At 42.4% G+C, this 18,928-nt stretch overlaps 1 protein-coding gene across 1 annotated transcript in view; it reads left to right on the top strand.

Moving 5' to 3' along the window:
• The first annotated feature begins 9,427 nt into the window (after nucleotides 1-9,427).
• ANXA5 (annexin A5) overlaps nucleotides 9,428-18,928 on the top strand; it is a 31,335-nt gene continuing 21,834 nt past the window's right edge. The window contains exons 1-2 of the mRNA XM_061192019.1: nucleotides 9,428-9,639; nucleotides 9,842-9,889. Of these exons, the coding sequence (XP_061048002.1) occupies nucleotides 9,881-9,889 (9 nt within the window). The 5' untranslated portion in view covers nucleotides 9,428-9,639; nucleotides 9,842-9,880. The remainder of the gene's footprint in view (nucleotides 9,640-9,841; nucleotides 9,890-18,928) is intronic.

Genomic DNA, 18,928 nt, shown 5'->3' on the forward strand with positions numbered 1-18,928 from the left:
CTGTTTACACCTTCTAAAAGAGAGGTTATCCATCCAAAGGGGAAACATGATTTGGTTTTTACTTTCTTTTCTTTTTTTATGTTGTCTTTTTTTAGATTGAGGTAAAATTTACATATAGTAAAATGAATATAACTAAATTGTGATTTTTGATAAATATCTACACCCATGTAGTTATAATCCAAATCAAGATAGAGAACCTTTCCATCGTTTCCAGGAAATTCTTTTGCTCCTCTTTTAGGTAACTTCACTCCTACAAAAAACTACTCTTGATTTCTATCACCTTAGCTTAGTTTTCATGTTCCTGAACTTCATAAAAATGGGATCAGATAGAATCTATCCTTCTTGTGTCTTGCTTCTTTTTCTTTTGTTCAACACATTTTGAGATTATTCCTGTTGTGTTCTTTTTTACTGCTGAATACCATCCTATTATATGAATATACCGCAATTTATTTATCTATTCTCATTGTGATAGACATTTCAGCTGTTCCTACACACTAGTGTAAACTAACTGTGTAGAAAGATTTAGAACTTTTCTTTATAGTGGAGAGTGTTCTTTATAAAATCAAAATTACATCCCTAAACGAGAACAAACTAGTAGTTACAAGTGAGGAAAGTGGGAGGAGCAAGAGGGTAGGGGATTAAGAGGTACAAACTATTAGGTATAAAATAACCTACAAGGATATATTGTACAACACGTGGAATATAGCCAATATTTTATAATAACTATAAATGGAGTATAACCTTTAAAAATTGTGAATCACTATATTGTACACCTGTAACTTATATAATACTGTATAGCACCTATACTTCAATTAAACAAAATTACATCCCTAGCTGATTATCTAACATACTGGAATTAGAGTCTCTATCTTATAGACTCTTCTATTATTGGAAAAATAGAAGCTTGAATGTCAAGATCCTTGCGGCCCTACTCCCCAGATTCCTGAGTCAGCTGGCTTCTGGGAATTCCCTGGCGGTCCAGTGGTTAGGACTCCACGCTCTCACTGCCAAGGGCCCGGGGTTCAATTCCCGGTTGGGGAAAGAAGATCCTGCAAGCCGTGCGGCACTGCCAAAAAAAAATAAAAAGAAATGTCTTGATGTTTCCTCAACTCCCATCCTGAGTCTTTAAGGCCATATTAAATAATAATAATAGAATTTTGAACTGTTACTCTGCATATTACTGTATGAACATTGAGTAGTTAAATCCACTAAAAATGTAATTAGTTTTACCGTGTTTCAAAAAGAAACTGGAGAAACAAAAGACAGTTCCTGGGTATTGTTTAAAGACCCCTGGAGGCTTGAGCTAGGAGGACTCAGCACCCCACACTTGAAACTTGGGTCTGGAATTTCGTTCATGTTGACCTCTGCAGGTAAACTGTTTGAACTGGTTTTCTATTGCTCTGTCACAAAGTACCCCAAAACTAACGTGGTGACTTAAAACAGTAAACACTTTTTATTTCATCATTTGTGTGGGTCTGGAGTTCAGGAGCAGCTTAGCCGGGTGGATGAGCTCAGGGTCTGTCGTGAGATTGCCGTCAAGGTGTCGGCACACGTGGCCAGAGAGGAGCCTTAAGAGAAAATTGAGAAGAAGATGCTTAGCGATGGGCCTTGAAGGAGGAACAGGAGCTCACCAGGGAAACTGAAAGAATGTAGGGGGTGGGTGTTTGAGGCAGGCAGAGGAGGTAAATGCAAAATACGAACTTTTATGTGGTTCATTAGCGAGAAAGTAGAGAGTGCAGTAAAGTTGGAGGAAAAACTCAGGAAGGCCATGGTACATCTTGCTAAAGAATTCTGAATATTTCCCGCAAGCAATTTGGATGTACAAAAAAATCTGTTGATTTTAAGCATGGAGTAACACAATCAGATTCACATTTAGAAGACAAATTAGAGAGAGGGGAAATTAAGAGGCCAGTAGAAAATGATTGCAAAGCAAATGGGTAGAAGGGAGCCGGAACAAGACAAGGAGGGGTGTTATTAGAATCTACCACCTTAGATGTGGTGGTGCGAGGGGCTGGCGAGGGAAAGTGAAGGATCCAGAAATGTTGCCGGGATTCTGCATCAGTGACTGGTTAACAGTGAAGTCTTTAACCAGGACAGGGAATGTGGAAGAAGCTGGTCTTGAAGGAAAAATGGTAAGTTCGGTTTGGGCCTGTTGCTTGTGAGTTACCTGTGGCCCATCCTGGCTGAGACATGAGAAGCAGGCAGGGAGCTATGTGAGCCTAGATCACAGGAGAGAGGTCTGAGCTGAAGATGAGGATTTGGAAGTGTCCTTTGTTGTGACCGGACCTGCTGCAGGCTGGGTGACACAGTAACGAATGAACATGGAGCTGTGGCTCAGCAAGGAACCCCTCATATAGGTTAGTGGTTCTCAACTGGGGACAATTTTGCCCTGCAGGGGACTTTTGCCAATGTTGGGAGACATTTTTATTTCTCACAACAGTGGCGGGGTGGGGGGGTACTACTGACAGTGGGTAGAGGGTGGAGAGGCTGTTACCAGAAAACTGGGTTTGCCTCTTGGTGGGTATTGAGCCAAAATACACAATCAAGCCAAAGAGCAGGAGAAGGAAAGATTTATTATTACTTGCACAAGTAAGGAGAACACCGGGGATCTTTCCCAAAGCAGCATCTCCCAGGATAGCAAAATTGGGGAAGTTTTAAGCTAAGGGTACATGCAAATTAACGAAGGGGCTTGAGCAGAGGAGAATTCAGTGTAGAGTTGGGGCAAAGGTTGACGGAGTCCAAGCTTTACTTGATTGAAGTCAGAAAACGTCAGCATCATCATTCCATCCTCCACCTGGGTTGGTGCTTTATTTCCTGCAGAACTCAAAGATATATATCAGATTGTTATGTGTATCCCTGGAGGAGGACCTAGGACTCTATTTCATGCTGAGGTATTATTTCTTGTAGCCATGTTTTTGCCACAAGAAGAAAGCTGGTCTCTGAGAGAGGAAAATGAGACAGAGAGAGCTAAAAGTGTGTGATCAGTCATACTTTCCCTTTATTGGCATTTCTGTTTTTGTTTTTCTTTTTTAACTTCTATGAAATTAATGTGGGAAGGAAGGATCCTGCTTCCATAAAGTTGAAGTTAGCACTCACTTCCCAAGACCTTGAAGTATGACTGATGACACGCTCTTAGCTCTCTCTCTTTTTACCTAAACTAGCTTGAGTTGGGTTTCTGTCACTTGAAACTAAGAAAGTCCCGACTTAAACAGCTTTGTTAATTTAGCCTGAGAAGAAGCTAGTGAAAGGAAAAGATTTAAATACAGATGAGAATAAGATCATTATCCTGGAGGATGAACCTTAAACCTTGGGTAGGAAGAGGGTCCTCTCACCCCCTGAGTGAGAAAGAAGGAGGTAGGAATGGGCGTGGGTGAAGATGAGTTTGTAGGTGTAGGGTGAGAATTCAGGGCAAGGAGACTGGCTGAGTAGGAATTAATGTCATCTGCTGGGAGAAAGGATGAGGGCTAGAATCTTAAGGAGAGCAGTGAAGATTAAAATAAATATGATGAGGGATGGAAAAAGAGCTGCGCAGGGACATATTAAAGGGTCACTAAGAAACGCCAAGGGCCCAGTTGAGACGGATGACTCCAAATCTGTTTCATGGCCAATCTATGGTATGATTTTGTTGTGTCCAACTGTGCTCAGCAGCCTGCATATAGGGGCAGATGATGGGGGGGAAGTGGTCAGCTGGACGTGTGAAGAGAGTAGACTGGAGGAAAGTGACAAGACGGTGGGGAAATGACTTACTCTATAGGCCATAGGTAGGATAGAGAAGAAACGAAGCAGGAGAAAGGATGGATGGTAGTCTGGGTGGGAAGAGAGGCTAGGGGTGGGTGAAGTCTGAGAGTACTAGCAGATGTGGTTGGAATGCCAGGAGAACATGGAGGAAAGGAGGGAGCTGCCGGGGGTGGGAATTAGTAAGGTTTTAGAGGAGGAACCGTGTAGAGAATGGCAGTGTTCAGGGTGTGAGAGAGTGAACCCTCATTCCCTCTCATCCAAATAATAAGGTTGCATAAAGGGGAAAAAAATAACACTACTTCCATCCATCACGTGCCTTGATATCCCTGTTAGGCTGACTTCTGGGAAGGACACCACCCTCCTGCCCTCCTTCTCCCACCCCTCCACCGCCGCACATACACACCCACTCGGCAAAGGCTTTCCTTGTTTAAGACTACTTCCTACTCTAACCTCCTACCCTAAGGTTAACAGAATTCTGCTGTGTCATCTCATTTAATCTGCTAGACCGAGCACTGTAATTAGACAGATTCTATTTTTTTTTTTTTAAATCACTGTATCCTTAGTGCCTATGACAGGGTATGACACACGATAAAGCTGTTGAATGAATGAAGATAAACTTCAGATAAAGAAACCAATGCTGAGAGGACCATAAACTGGTCCCAGAACTGGGAGTGGGCTGGGGGTAGGGCACCAGTGCTGAGAAGCTGGCTGTTGATGGGTAAAGCCTGCTGCAGTGGGGCAGTGGATGCAGAAGGACTTAATCTGGGTTTTTAAGTGGGATGGGTGGGGACTGAATGATCAGCATGGAAGAGATGAGGGTGGGGTTTCGTGGTGAGAGTTTTTGGAAGGAGAAAGAGGGATGAGAAATTGAAACCAGTCTTCCTGTTATTTTTAGGCGTTAAACAAGTGAGCTCATCTAATCCTAGCCACCACCCCAAATTAGGAAAAATCAAATCATTATCCAAGGTCACACACTACTAAGATCACAAAGCAAAACTTTACCCACCCAGGGATGAGTCCTCCCCAGAATTCAGAATCCCTGTCTGGGACTACATCTATTCCACTGGCAAAATTCTCTCTTACAAGGTTTCCTTTTAACTTTTTTTCATATCTTCCTAGTCATTTTGAGTATCAACGGTTTGCAGTTAATAACCCACACCACAATGGATTCATTCAGCCATTCACGCATCCATTCAAAACATTCACTGCGCTGCTACGAGCAGGTACTGAGTGTTACTAAGGGCACTGTGCTAGGTGTTGGGGACTCAGCAATGAACAAGAGAGACAGGATGCTTGTCCTTTTACAAACAGGCTGAGTAGTTTTGGGTTTCTTTTTACTAATTGCTCTGAAGATCTTAATCAAGCTTAAAAATCCTGCCTGAAAGATTCCTATCAGAACCTTTTTTTTACCTATTTACCCAAGACCTATATTCCAGTCTCCTGCTAGGGAAGCTGACTTACATTTTATTGGATAAACACAAATATTGTTTTGAATAAAAACAGTGGCAGGACTTCTAAAGATAAAAATCTCCTGAGGAGTCTCTGCTTTTAATTTCTGGAGAGCATGTGGACCTCAACAAGGGGAGATTAAAGTCTCCTCCTAATTTCACACTGTTGGCTCAGGATGAGTTTCTGAAAGTAAATCTGGACCTATTTCTCCAAAGGACATTACAACCACTTTAAGTCTGAAGGGCAAGGTTGGGTGGGGGGGCCACTAGAATGCTGGCTACGCTCCAGTATTACTTCTGGGAGGTAGAAGTGATGGTGCAAATGGACAGGGCAGGATCTGCAGAAGAATGAGGCCTCACCTTCTCACCCTGGGAGGTTCAGGGATGGACGAGATGAGGCCACGTAGATGGCTTGAATTAAATTCCAAATGGTGCTTCTGGAGTCTTTGGCCACATCAGATAGGGACCGTGGGGGCCTGCATATGGAGAGGAGTATAGAGGGTGGGAGTCTCATTTAGCTGTACTTGATAGGGGCCACTGATGGGAGACTCTAGTAGAGCAAGGATAGGAGAGAACCAGGAAGCATCAGCTTGGCCCTGGAGAGTTGGGGCCTGCCAGGCCTGAGGGATTGGCTGGTGATAGGACAGGTCCTGTCGCACGGGGCAGTGGGACCATCAGAGATTAATTTGTTTTAAATGTGAGAGTAGGGGCTGAATCATCAGGTTAGGAGCTGAGAATGGTAGTGAGGGTTTTGCAAAGGAGGAAGAACTGTGGAGGAATGAAACCAATCCTCTTATAATTGCTAGGCAGTTTTACAAATTAGCTCATTTAATCCTTAATTTCTTGCAATTCACTATCTTGTCTTCTTTACTTCTTCTTTAAGTAATCATAATTTGTAACAACTATATTTATTAAATGATATTAATTTAAAAAGAAGACTAATTGAGAATTTTATATTCTAAAAAACAAGACTAACGCTTCTAGAATTAGGGAATATTGTCTTACTTATACAAAGCCTAATAATCATTTTGTTTTTCTCTTTATGCATCAGTATAATTAAGGGAAGCAATAGGTCAATGAATATATGATGAAAATATTAGATTTGAGACATGTAGAAATTACAACACAAGGAAGCTAGACCTGTTTCGAATAAATTGGCTAGTTCCTAAATGATCCAAATAATTGAGGTAAAGAGGGAAATCAGGAAAATCTCCGGTTTACAAATAAATTGAGGTTCAAAAATGTGTTTGGGGACTTCCCTGGTGGTTCAGGGGTTAGGACTCCACGCTTGTATTGCAGGGGGCGTGGGCTCTATCCCTGGTTGGGGAACTAAGATTCCACAAGCTGCACAGCTTGGCCAAGAAAAAAAAAAGAAAAACAAAAACAAAAATGGGTTTGTAAATTAGTTATCTGAGATTTGGTACATTTCCCCAATGAAAAGAAAATTTTAGGTATGGCTGTAACCTGATACCTGATTATCTCATCAGAAAATAGCTGAAATCCATTATTTGTACACAAGAACTGTACAGCAAACAAACCAAAATTATCACAAAATACTTAAAATTAATGCAACATAAAGAGAATGCACTAAGAAGACTTTAATTTTAAACTCAAGAAAGAGAAAGTTTAATTAGGAGGATGAAAGAGTTAACTGAAGAATCTGGTGGAGAGCCTGAGGATGCCTTTTGGACACTGAGCAGGGACTTTTAGGATAGATGACAGATACTGTTTTTAAGACATAATAAAGGAGATTTTCTGAGTGCCCATCATTTATAACACCCAGTAGTTAAAAAACACCACTCATTCAAAATCCATCAATTAAATATACCATTCAAAGCAGAGTCTTTAGGTGGTAGTTTTTATGCACTTTGCACTCCAGCCATTTTAGAAATTCAATTCACACACACACAAAGGCACTTCCCTTCTTTTGGTTTTGCTGTTCACTTAACCAGATCACCCTTTCTCCTCTTCCTTTCCTGACAAAATATCCTCCCTCGAAGCCTAATTCAAATGACACATCCATCAATTTTTTAAATCTCTTGACAAAATATTAGCTGTCTCTCTTCTGAAACCAGTTGCATTTTGATTACATTTTATGCATCTCGTTTATGATTTCCAGTTTGTCTCCCATTGTAGTATTTGTATTCATGCTCTATCTGTAATATTAATGGGAGTAGACTCTTGTGCAGGCCTTCTCCACAGCTTCAGACCACCTTTGCAAAACAATGCTCCCCTCAGCCTGATTCCCCAGCTCCACTTAATTTTTTTATAGAAAACTTCATACTGGACATAATAGGTATTTTTTATTGTCTGTCCCCTCCACCAGAATGTATGACTTATGAGGGCAGGGACTTTGTTTCATTTACTGCATTACCCTATCCCCAGTGCCTAGAACTGCACCCGGTCCACAGTAGGAACTGAATAAGTCCATGTAACTGGAAGTGAAAGAAATACCAACTGGGGTATGTATATCAAAACACTGAGTCTAATAATTCATTGATTCTATCACTATTTATTTATTTATTTTTTATCAAAAAAAATTTTTTTTTAAATTTATTATTTTTGGCTGCTTTGGGTCTTCATTGCTGCGCATGGGCCCTCTCCAGCTGCGGCAAGCGGGGGCTATGCTTCGTTGCGGTGCGCGGGCTTCTCATTGCGGTGGCCTCTTCCGTTGCAGAGCACCAGCTCTAGGCGAGCGGGCTTCAGTAGTTGTGGCATGCGGGCTCAGTAGTTGTGGCATGCGGGCTCAGTAGTTGTGGCATGCGGGCTCAGTAGCTGTGGCTCACGGGCCTAGTTGCTCCACAGCATGGGGGATCCTCCTGGACCAGGGCTCGAACCCGTGTCCCCTGCATTGGCAGGCGGACTCCCAACCACTGCGCCACCAGGGAAGCCCTCTATCACTATTTAGCTGCAGGACACAGCAAGTCATTAACCTGTGATGGGCATCATTTTCCTATAAAATCAACAACATCGTTAAACATAGGATTGCTGAGTTCTGGTGTCATTCCATTACTCTGAGAGTAGAAACTGAGAGAGATGATGAAGAAAAGGACTTCAAGTAAGTGGATGTGTGAGGGGAAAAGAATGCTCCAGGCCACACTGAAGGAGCTACTCTTGGTGAAGGTCAGAGAGAAAATGATAAGCATAAGTGAGGAGAAAAAGATGCAGAGGAAAGGGCTGCCTTCAGACTCCTTTGCCTGTCAACAGTGCTCTGGGAGAAGTGCTCAAAGTAGGGAGCCTGAGGCCACGTAGAGATGCCAGCTGCTTGGGAAGAGGCTTCCAGGGAAGAGGAAAGGCAAGCTGAAAGGGGAGTGTGTGTGTGTGTGTGTGTGTGTGTGTGCGTGTGTGTGTGTGGTGAGCTCCACATGCTTTGCAATTTTGCCTCTCTCTCCAGCAAACAATCACTCTGCTGTGACTTTGTCAAGGCCTGATTAAGCATGTGGCTCATACGTGAAAGCATATGAGAAGTTCTATCTATACAAAGAACACATTCGTTCTACATTTAATTTATGACAAAAGCTCTTCTTTATTCTTTATTCTAGCAGACTAGATTCTTATGTCTTACCTTGAATCTCCACAGCACTTTGCGCTTCTCATCCTAGAATATCTTACTGCGTCTAGGGCTGCCGGCTTCTGTCCTCCTGCCTCCCGGCGCCCGCCCGGTGCCTCCCCTCTCGCCACGCTAGTAAGTCTGAGAAGGGCACCGTCTTTCTGTCTTTGCATTCTCTGCACCAGCCTAGTACAATCTCCTGTAGTGTCTGTGTCTCCGTCTTTCTCTCTCTCATACTCATGTATTTTACGTTTAACTAATAATAGGGAATGGCTCAAATTTAAGTTATTTAAAAGTTCTAGGCTGGTTCTGAAAATAGGAACCGACCCCAGGCGGAGGTTTTTAAATTTCCCAAGGAAGTCACCAACGAGCTATATATACATTTAAGAGAAGGCCATCTAGGAAGCAACGATTGACACTTTTTATTTTTTTTAAACAAACTTAAAAATAAACTTGGGAATTCTAGACCGTGGTCAAAGACGCGCTGTCCTTGCCCGCAGAGACTGTCTGGTCTTCACGCTCCTGCACCGTTAAGGCCGAGCACCGGGTGAGGTCCGCGTTCCTGCGGCCACGGAGGGGAGGGAGGCCCCAGCGATCTCAAACACGGAGTCCTGGACAGCTCCCCACGCCCTCCCGCTGCGCGAAGGCCAGGATGTCCCGGGGCCCTCGGGGAGCCGCGCCCAGCCCAGGCTGCAAGGACCCGGACCGGCCGGGCTCCACGCAGGCGCACTAAAGCCCGGGCAGGGCGTGTCGGAGGCACGCAGGGATGGGCCGGCGGGGGCGGGGCGGGGCCGATGCCGTTTCCGTTGCCTGGAACCCGCAGAAAGCAGTTGTCTGGAGTGTTCTTCGCCCGCGTCTCTGCCCGCTTTCTGCGCCGCCGCTCTCCCGGAGGTTCGGGTCTGGGTGAGTGAGCGCTCGCCTAGCCCGCCGAGGGCAGCGGGGGCGCCGGGGTGGCGCGGACGCTCGGCGGAGGGCTGTCCCGGGAGCTGCGGAGAGGGCGGGTCTGCGGCGGCGGCGGGTCTGCGGCGGCGCCCGGGGGGCTGTCTGGGCGCCGGGGCGGAGAAGTCCGGCTCGCTGAACCCGCCGTCTCTTTCTTCTCTTGCAGTCCTGCATCAGTCACCTTCTCCTGACCTGGGCAGTCGCCATGGCACAGGTAAGGCCGTGCGCCCCCGCGCAGCACTCGGATTTACCAACTTTGTAAACTGTTCAGGAGTTCTAGAATTTGTTGGAAAGCCAGAAGAGTTTAGGAGTAAACTGAATCCGCCTTCGGGAATTTCTTACACCTTTCTGTTTCCCCTTTGCTCCCCTTCCTAGGGAGCGCCCACCCAAACCTGCTCCCACCCGGCGCTGCAGCGCAGCGGGCGCAGCCGCCGGTGACGTGGCCGGATTTGGGGGGCGCTCCCTCTTCGTGAGTGAATGTGTAAAAGGGAGCCTTCCTAAAATTCCAGAGAGTGGCTGAAATTAGAACCAGAGCAAGTACAGCTCCTTGTGGTCATGTGAAGCGAACGCATTTCTTTTTTTCTTTTCTTGGCTTTATTTATTTATTTCGCCAAGTTTCCTGTATTTGAATACTATGGGTGGGCGTTGGCTTTTTCCAGTAGAGTTGTAGTGGAGCTTTTTCCAGTCGCTCAACCCAATTTAACTAAAAGGAACTGTTCGTCGTTGGCACTGATTTTTTTTCGCCCCCCCCAAGCAAAAAGATTAAACCGAAGAGCTGCTTTTCCTAAGTAACGAACTCGCGGAACGAGTTCTGAATTGAATCTGCCTTGGGACTGTTTCAGAATTTGATTACCTAATAACGGCTTTCTTTGCTGTTCTTAACATTTATCAAAAATGTAGGGAAGAGAAAATCGTTTAATCTATATAGCACTCTTTAAAAATTGACCGTGTTGTACAATCTTTTGTGAATAAAATATCGGTGCTTACGACAGCTCCACCCCGAAACTAATTTTACAAGATCTCATCGATCTAACTGGCTTGTCAGAGTCCAGAAACTTTTTTTAAACAAGTGTTTCAACTGCTCAAACAATGCCCTCTTTCATGTATAGTTCACTTTTTAAAAAAAATCAGATTGACTTATCAAAATTGAATAAGGTTTCATGATCCTTTCCAAGAGAAGATGGGAGGATTAAGAGGAGTTGGTAATTTTATTAAATTTATACAGTACTTCCATTCTTACTTCCTCTTTTGCACTTAAGAAGTATTGCAATAAACCAAGTCTCATGTTACTTCAAGTGGAAACTTTGGTTTAGATTCTTCACCATGTAAAGGATACTTTTATATGGAATTAACTTTGCTGAGCATTATTTTTCCTATCTTGATATGCTGGTGTGGTGATGTAAATGATGATTTCGTAAGCATTAAAGAATAATTCTCTGTATCCTAGCTCTTTTGGCTGTTTCTCTTGTCTCTTTTGTAAATTTACCCAGTGATTTCTGAAGTTTTTCAGTCAGTTCCTTTAATTATGTAGACTCTACCCGAGATAGCATAAATGAACACATTTTCCCAAATGTGGACATTGATAATTTCAAAGAATGAAAATAGTGTAAAAACCCTTATATATACAAAACCTGGGAGAATGGTGGCTTGTATTATAGAATTTTGTACATGACCTCTATTACAATATAACCAGGACTGTTTTCTATCCAAGTCACAGTTTTTAGTTATCATAAAAATTACAAGTAATATTAAGAAAGATACAGTATTGAATTTTACACTAGCTTTGTTATTAGTTATCCTTGGAAACCATGGAAGTAAAACATTTTGTTAAAGTATTTATTATTAAGGTGAAGTTTTGTTGGCTTTATACTCACATTTGATGGTGTGCAGAATGCCCACATTATGGAATTGCACTTTTACTGTCTAAAATTTCCTTTGGACCCCAGTGTAATTGTAGGAAAGCTGAAGTACTTCAGTGTTGGGTTTCAAACAGTTTCCATTGGTAGTACCTTTTGTTGACGTGCAGTATGGGCTTCCACTCTCTGGCCATCTGTAGAGTAATGGCATCATGGCTGAGTCTTAGAGGTGCACATTCTGGCAATTTAAAATATGTTGTTAAATATTAATGTCTCTTATTTAATGAAAAGTGAAAATGTAGCCTCCCACAGCAGTGATTCTTCACGTTTATGAGCTACATCTTCCATACCAGTGGTTTTCTCTTCTTACTTAACATTAGGACCACCCTGCAGATAACAGTCTGCAGATATCCAGGAATCAATTATCGCATATGTAGATCACGGGCACGACTGTCTTATTACGAATTTGACAAGAAAGCATTGATTGATCTTTGACAGATACATTGGAGTTTCTTTTTTTTTTTTTTTTTTTTTTAATGGCTGTGTTGGGTCTTCGTTTCTGTGCGAGGGCTTTCTTTGGTTGTGGCAAGTGGGGGCCACTCTTCATCGCGGTGCGCGGGCCTCTCACCATCGCAGCCTCTCTTGTTGCGGAGCATAGGCTCCAGACGCGCAGGCTCAGTAATTGTGGCTCACGGGCCCAGTTGCTCCGCGGCATGTGGGATCTTCCCAGACCAGGGCTCGAACCCGTGTCCCCTGCATTGGTAGGCAGACTCTCAACCACTGCACCACCAGGGAAGCCCGAGTTTCTTTTTTTATGTAAACAAATATTATTAGGGATATTTTACACTCTTATGAATATTTATATTAATATATCTTTAAGTAAATTATAAATTATATTATAATGAATGTACTTCATGTCAATGCTGCTTTTTTTTTTTTAATTTTTTAAATTTATTTTTTGGCTGCGTTGGGTCTTCGTTGCTGCGCACCGCGCTTTCTCTAGTTGTGGCAAGCGGGGGCTACTCTTCATTGCGGTGCGTGGGCTCTACGTGTGTGGGCTTCAGTAGTTGTGGCACGTGGGCTCAGTAGTTGTGGCTCACAGGCTCTAGAGCACAGGCTCAGTAGTTGTGGCACACGGACTTAGTTGCTCTGCGGCATGTGGGATCTTACCGGACCAGGGATCGACCCGTGTCCCCTGCATTGGCAGGCAGATTCTTAACCTGCCTGGCAATACTGGGCAAATATTGGGAACAACATAAAAAGTGACTTATCATGTTAGGTAAATACATTCGGAGCTGGAGGCATTTGTGGGGTACCACTACTTGAGCTCTGCCCTTCTCCTTCTGGTCCTAATCCTCGTCCATTAGTATTGAAATATGTGGGATTCAACCAGTTAACTGTTATTTGGAGAGAAATAGTCTAACCTGAGGCTTCCCAGTTTTTCTCAAAGAGAGCACACTGGTTAACTCTATCTTCTCCATGACATACGAGAATATAAATTACAAATGTACCTGCATGTAAACAGTTCCTGGACAGTATTTACTTTTTTATAGGTTTGAAACTATTCATTTGAATGGTTTTATATTTATCTGGTTTGAAACCACAGCATCCATGTTATTTTAGCATAAAAGGCTAAATGAGTAATAAATTATTATGATTATTGGATCAGTAACAAAATCTACTATGTTAAATTTGGGTACAAGCTAGTTGAAGATGTTTACTAAGGAATAGCCAAAGAGCTGTTAAAATTGCCTGAGTTATCTATATATAGTAAATATTTTTGAATCCCTTCATCTTTTTTCTCTCAACAATCAGCTCAGCTTCTGATTATATAAGTGTGAATTTTTCATTAGGTTTTAGGGTCATTTCTTTAATCTGACTTACAGTATTTGGGGTTGGATTTCTTAAATAGGCTCCTGACCTATTTCTCTCCTATGGCTTTACTTGCTTACACAGGTTTTTTTTTTTTTTTTTAATCTCAGTATTTAGCTAGAGCCAAATTATTTCATAGATATTCTAATTTATTTAAGTATTTGAAAGTACATCGTGTAGTTCTGTGTTCTTTGGAAAAATCAAGAGTTGGCTATATTTCATAGACAAATGATGCATTTAATACATTTTAATTCAATTTAAGGCTTTTATGTCTTTAATTTTCTTTAGGATAATGAAACTTTAAAAAATTACATTTTGGGCGGTCTGAACTCAGTTTAATTTATAGTGTTGTTTACAAAGAGTCAATATATTCAGAGCATCAGGAATGTCATGAAGCAAAAGCAGGGTACATAATTTTTGACTAGAAACTTCATGAACATCATAGTTATCAGCCTGATACATATTTAAGCTGTACAAAATTTGAATAGAAATTTTTTTGGTTGGCTTGAAATCATCGCACTATGATAATTTACAAGGGTCCTGTGCTGAGCAAGCAGGACCAATGTAAATAAGGAAATTTGAGGTGAGGTTCGTTCCAGAGGAGTTGACTGGATGTTGAGTGCCTCTTTTCATGCCATTCACTTTATGGCCACATCTCTCTGTAGTGATTCCCTTGGGGGTTCTTAGATCAGGTCACCTGTTTACCCATGGCCTATGCTGCTTTGGGTTAGTCTTTCTCCGTTCCTGATTCCTTGACTATGGTCTTCATTTTGGATGCTGAGAAAGAACTACATCACAAGCTGCTTGGCTGCTTTGCAAGCCACTGAGCAATTCATTGGTGTTTAGTAAACCTTAATTCTCTTATCCTGAGCTAGTGCCCCTTGGACACAGGTGGCAAGTTAGTCTGAGGTCCAGTTCTGAAATAAATTCTATTCATATAACCTGTATACTATTCTAAAACTTCACAGATGTATCAGTTGATTTTGTTTGTTTGCTTGTTTACCAAATTAGTGCTCCTAAGACCTTTTCTTTGTGTTTTATGGACCCATCTTTCAGTTTATTGGTTTGTATAATATTTACATCTGTAAGCAATTGAGTAATCGAAAGGAATACATATTCCAGTTGGTGTCATTTTCTTTGGACTCCAGTTCCTAACTGTTCTCTTTACTTTGCCATTCATGCATACATTCATGAATGTTTGAAGCTTTTGAGTTCCTACTGCGTGTCAGGTATTATTAGACATGGGAAATAAAAAGGGAAATGGAGCTAAGATTTATTGATACAACAGGTGCATTGCCAAGTCCTTTTTATGCATTATTTAGTGGTCATAATACAGTTTTGGAAATAAATATTACTATTTCAGTTTCACAGAAGAGGAAATTGAGGTAACTTAGCCGACGTTAGTCATATGGGACAAAGGAGGAAAGGCATGATATGTAGAGGCAACAGGAGCAAAACTACATGCTTGGGGCTGTAAAGGAGTTTGGCAGGGCCGGGAGCTGCAGGCAGTCTGGTCTTGCTGGCGTGAAGCTGCAGTCAGTTGGGGAGATGGAGCCCTGCCTTGGAAAGGGGTGCCGGAAAGGCAGACGGGAGCCGGAGCTAAAGAATATGTGCCATTTTGTAGGTAATGGAGAGCTACCAGAGAGTCATTAGTTGGGGTATGCCATGGTCAGATTTGTATTTAACAAAGATAGCCCCGGGGCCAATGTGATATTGTGCTTCTGGGGGCTGCAGAGGTGGGATGGTGGTGTGGGAGTTGAGGAGGGGAGAGGGAAGCGGGACATTGGAAGACTACTTGGGCATCTGTTGCTGTAATCCCAGTGAATCTTAAGGGCTTAAACTAGGCAGTAGCTGGGACTTTAGATAGGAGGGGACTGTAGGAGAGAGTGGGCAAATTGGATGCATGAGTGAGTGGGAGTTGGTGAAGGGCCAGGTTAAGGTAAAGATGAGCGACTTCCTTGATGGAGTGGTTGATTGTGTTTTTCTTTGAGAAAGGAATGCAGGTTGGAGGTGGGAGAAAAGCAGAGTTGGTAGATTTGTTGAATTTGAGTTCTTTATAAAACATTTAGGTGGTGCTATCTAGTACACAGCAGGGTGTATGTGATCTTTAAATCTATTTTCATCTCTATAGGTCATCCATTTGATTATGTATTATTTATCTCTTCCTACAACTAAAGATTTGAAGCTAACTTATTTCTTCCCTTTTTCTAGGACCAGCCAAGTTCATTAGATTTCTGTCTCTTGTTTAGATGCAAAAGGAAGTAAAGTTGTGAATCCATGCACACTCTTCTCTAATATGAGAAATCTGTAAACTTGATTGTTTTCTGAAGCATCGATGTGAATGAATTGGTTAGTGAAATAGCTTTTCACGTGCTATGTGCAAAATGGCCAATTCAACAACTAGGTAAAATAGCCCCTTCTTCGGAGGTTAATACATTTGCCCACTTTACTGACTCAAAGGTATCACCATTATTCATGGACAGTTAAACTTTCCACTTTATTAGTATTTGCCAAGGGAAGGCATTCTTATACTAGCAGGGAGGTAGCCATAGGAGCATTAAAGAAACACAACAAAAATCTAAATTATGTTGACAAAACCTTTATTAAGTTACTAAAAACTTTTCTACCGCTGTGCACATAATGTAAACTATTTTATAGTGATGCTTTGTTTCCTTACACCTGACTTTGAGAGGTCAAAGGTAGTTGGATGATTAGACAAAATGGAAAGAAGCAAAAATAAGAAAGAGCATGAAAGGGAAAGGAAGTTATGTGAAACTTAGCAAAAGTTATAGACCAGTTCGAAGTTGAGGCTTTGAACTATAATTTTCACCTCTTTTGATGGGATTGAGCAGCAGTGAAGATTAGGACTTGAGACCTTATTTCTGACCCCTCATGGTATGTGTTTGTGCCCCTCAGTCCTCTTGGAGGTTCTAGTTTTTTCTGATATTTAATTTACTTTGCATCTCAAATCATAATCATGTTGCCCTGGCTTTTTCCTCTTTTCTTGCTCATCTCATTTCTTAGTACAGTGATTTTCAATTTTTCTTTCTTTGCTGATCAGTGGGACCCATTATCAAAGGAAATATTAATGGGCCTGTTCTGTACTGTGTCCGTCAGATAAGACCTGAACTGCTCTGACTGGAGAGGGAAGGCAGAACTCTGCCCTTGGCCTCCCCACCCCACCCTTTCTTGGGGGAGGGGGGGAAAGGCTTTTTGCGAAACGTGAGCCTCAGAAGAACCGTGGGTAGAAACCATCGTACAGTTGCTCAGCTGTAGTGTTTTCTGGCTCTTAGTTAGTACTGTGTGGAATGTTGGGTAGCTGTTTCGGTGTTGATTTCATTGAACTGGATGACAAATTTAAAGAGGGTTTAATTCTCCTCTTAAAATGTCCCAGACCAGGTGAATGTTTTCTCATCTTTAAATTTGAAGTGTTATTTCTGTATTATTTTCCTGTGCATTTAAATTCTGTGTCTAGAAAAGCAACTCTTCACTTCTGCTTTGGTTTAATTTTATTCGTTTTATTTTGGCATAACTAGTCTTTGAAGGTAAATAACTTTTTCATTTAGAGCAAACAAGTGAAAAAAGCCAACAAAATTATAGAGCTACAAGAATGTATAATTTTGAAGCTGAGAGTTAACAGACCGAATTATATGTTTTGGCCACGTACCGTCTGAGCATATATAATAATTCCCTTGGTGCGGCACTGGTGGCAGAGGATTGAGGTAGATGGGGATGAACTGAGGGTGCGTGAAGGGAACAGTAGCTGCTTACGGTTGGAATTCATCTGGGGAAGGTGTACATGTTGAACTTGAGGCCGGTGGCAAAGATGGGAAGCAGGGGAAGCCCTCTGTGAGTCATGCAGAGTCCCATTTGCCCAGCGTAGATGGTTTTGTGTGGGTGGGGATGGAGCTTGGACAGGATGTCCAAACAAGGGTTCTCTCTGTGTGAGTCACGTCTTGTGATTCACATCTGGTGCCTTACTACCGCTACGTGGCTTTACTGGCTTTCACGATGACTGATCAAATGGAAATGTAGCAAGAGTGTTTCCCAATCTTTAGAAAGCTCTCAAAAATACAACCAGCAGTTATGTCTTCTTCACAGTAGCTGAGACTCAAGGATACGTCTCTTCTTTCCATTGTTCACCTCGTTTCCTTCAGGCTCAGGGGTCAGATGTCTCTTCTTTTTAAGGCAAATTCCTCCTGTCTCCTCTGTTCTTAACCTCTTCGCTGTTTCTCTATCTACTAGAAACTTCCTCAGAGCCTATAAGCTGGAAAAAGTATTTTTAAAGTGTGTGTATTTTTTTGATTATAAAAAAAAAAAGCCTGTTTGTAAAATGGGAGTTCACAGAGATGCGCTGCCTCTCAATTCACTCTTTAGCGTCCTCCAGTCAGGCTTTTACCGCCGCCAGAGACCTCCTAGCTGCCAAATCCAGTGGACCCTTTTCCATCTTCCCTCTTACTTGACTGCCCTATGGTTTGGGCACTGCCTTTTCTTCCTTTCCTTGGAACATTTTTCTCCTTTGTCTTCCATTCCATCACCTTCTTTGGATTTTCTTTTTGCCTTTGGGAGGCTGTGTAGAATCATAGTTAAGAGCCCACAGTCCCATGGCCTGTGTTCAAGTGCCAGCTCTGCTACTTGCTTGCTTGCTGGTCACCTGGGTGATTCGCCAAACCTTTCTAAGCCAGTGTGTTTCTTTATCTGTAAAATGGGGTTTCACTGAGATGGTCCACGTGAAGCTCTGAGCTCATTGCCGCCCTGAGCTGATACTAGCTGCCATTCCGATTGTAGGTGACCTTCCCTTCTCCAGCTCTTCTTTCCATTACATTAATATTGCCTTTCGTGAAGCCTCCTCACACAGCTCTAGTTACCACTTATGTGCCCCAGTAACTACTTATGTGCCCCAGTAACTGACAAGCCTGCTTCTCTTTCAGTATGTGGAGAAATGCAAAACCAGCCATCCTGTTCCTTATCCAAAAAATGAATCATCCTAAATGGTTTCCTTCTGCCTTGGCCCTGTTCCTGTCTGCCTTTTCCTTTCCATTTCCACTGCTCCTGACTTAGATCAGGTCTTTTTTAACCTTCTTACGTTTAGTAGTCTTTAAAACAGTCTTTCTGTCTCCACACATGCACAATTCTGTCCTTTTGTCCCCACCACTGCCCTAGTAATATTACTGTGCAGAGTCGACCTTGTTCCTTGCCTGCTTGCTTAAATACCCTCCAAGGGCTTCCTTTGCCAACGGGGTGAAGGCTGCTCTTCTCAGCCTGGCTTCCAGCCGTCCTCGCTCCCCACTGTGACCTTTCCCTTGTTTGTTTTTCTATCCAATTTTACTGCTTGTTCCAGTCTGTTGAAATACTTAACCCTTTGTCCAAAGCACCACATTGTTTCCTTCTTCCATGTTTTTAATTCATACTGAAATAGCTGCCTGCCCTTTTCTACTTTCCTGAGCCAGCCTGGCAAAATTACAGGCAACTTTCAAGACATTTTGGGGAAGTTTTTCTGATTTCTTTTCTCTCCACTCTTCCTG

Source organism: Eubalaena glacialis, chromosome 5 (assembly GCF_028564815.1).
Source record: "Eubalaena glacialis isolate mEubGla1 chromosome 5, mEubGla1.1.hap2.+ XY, whole genome shotgun sequence".
In the NCBI taxonomy this organism is placed as follows: Eukaryota; Metazoa; Chordata; class Mammalia; order Artiodactyla; family Balaenidae; genus Eubalaena; species Eubalaena glacialis.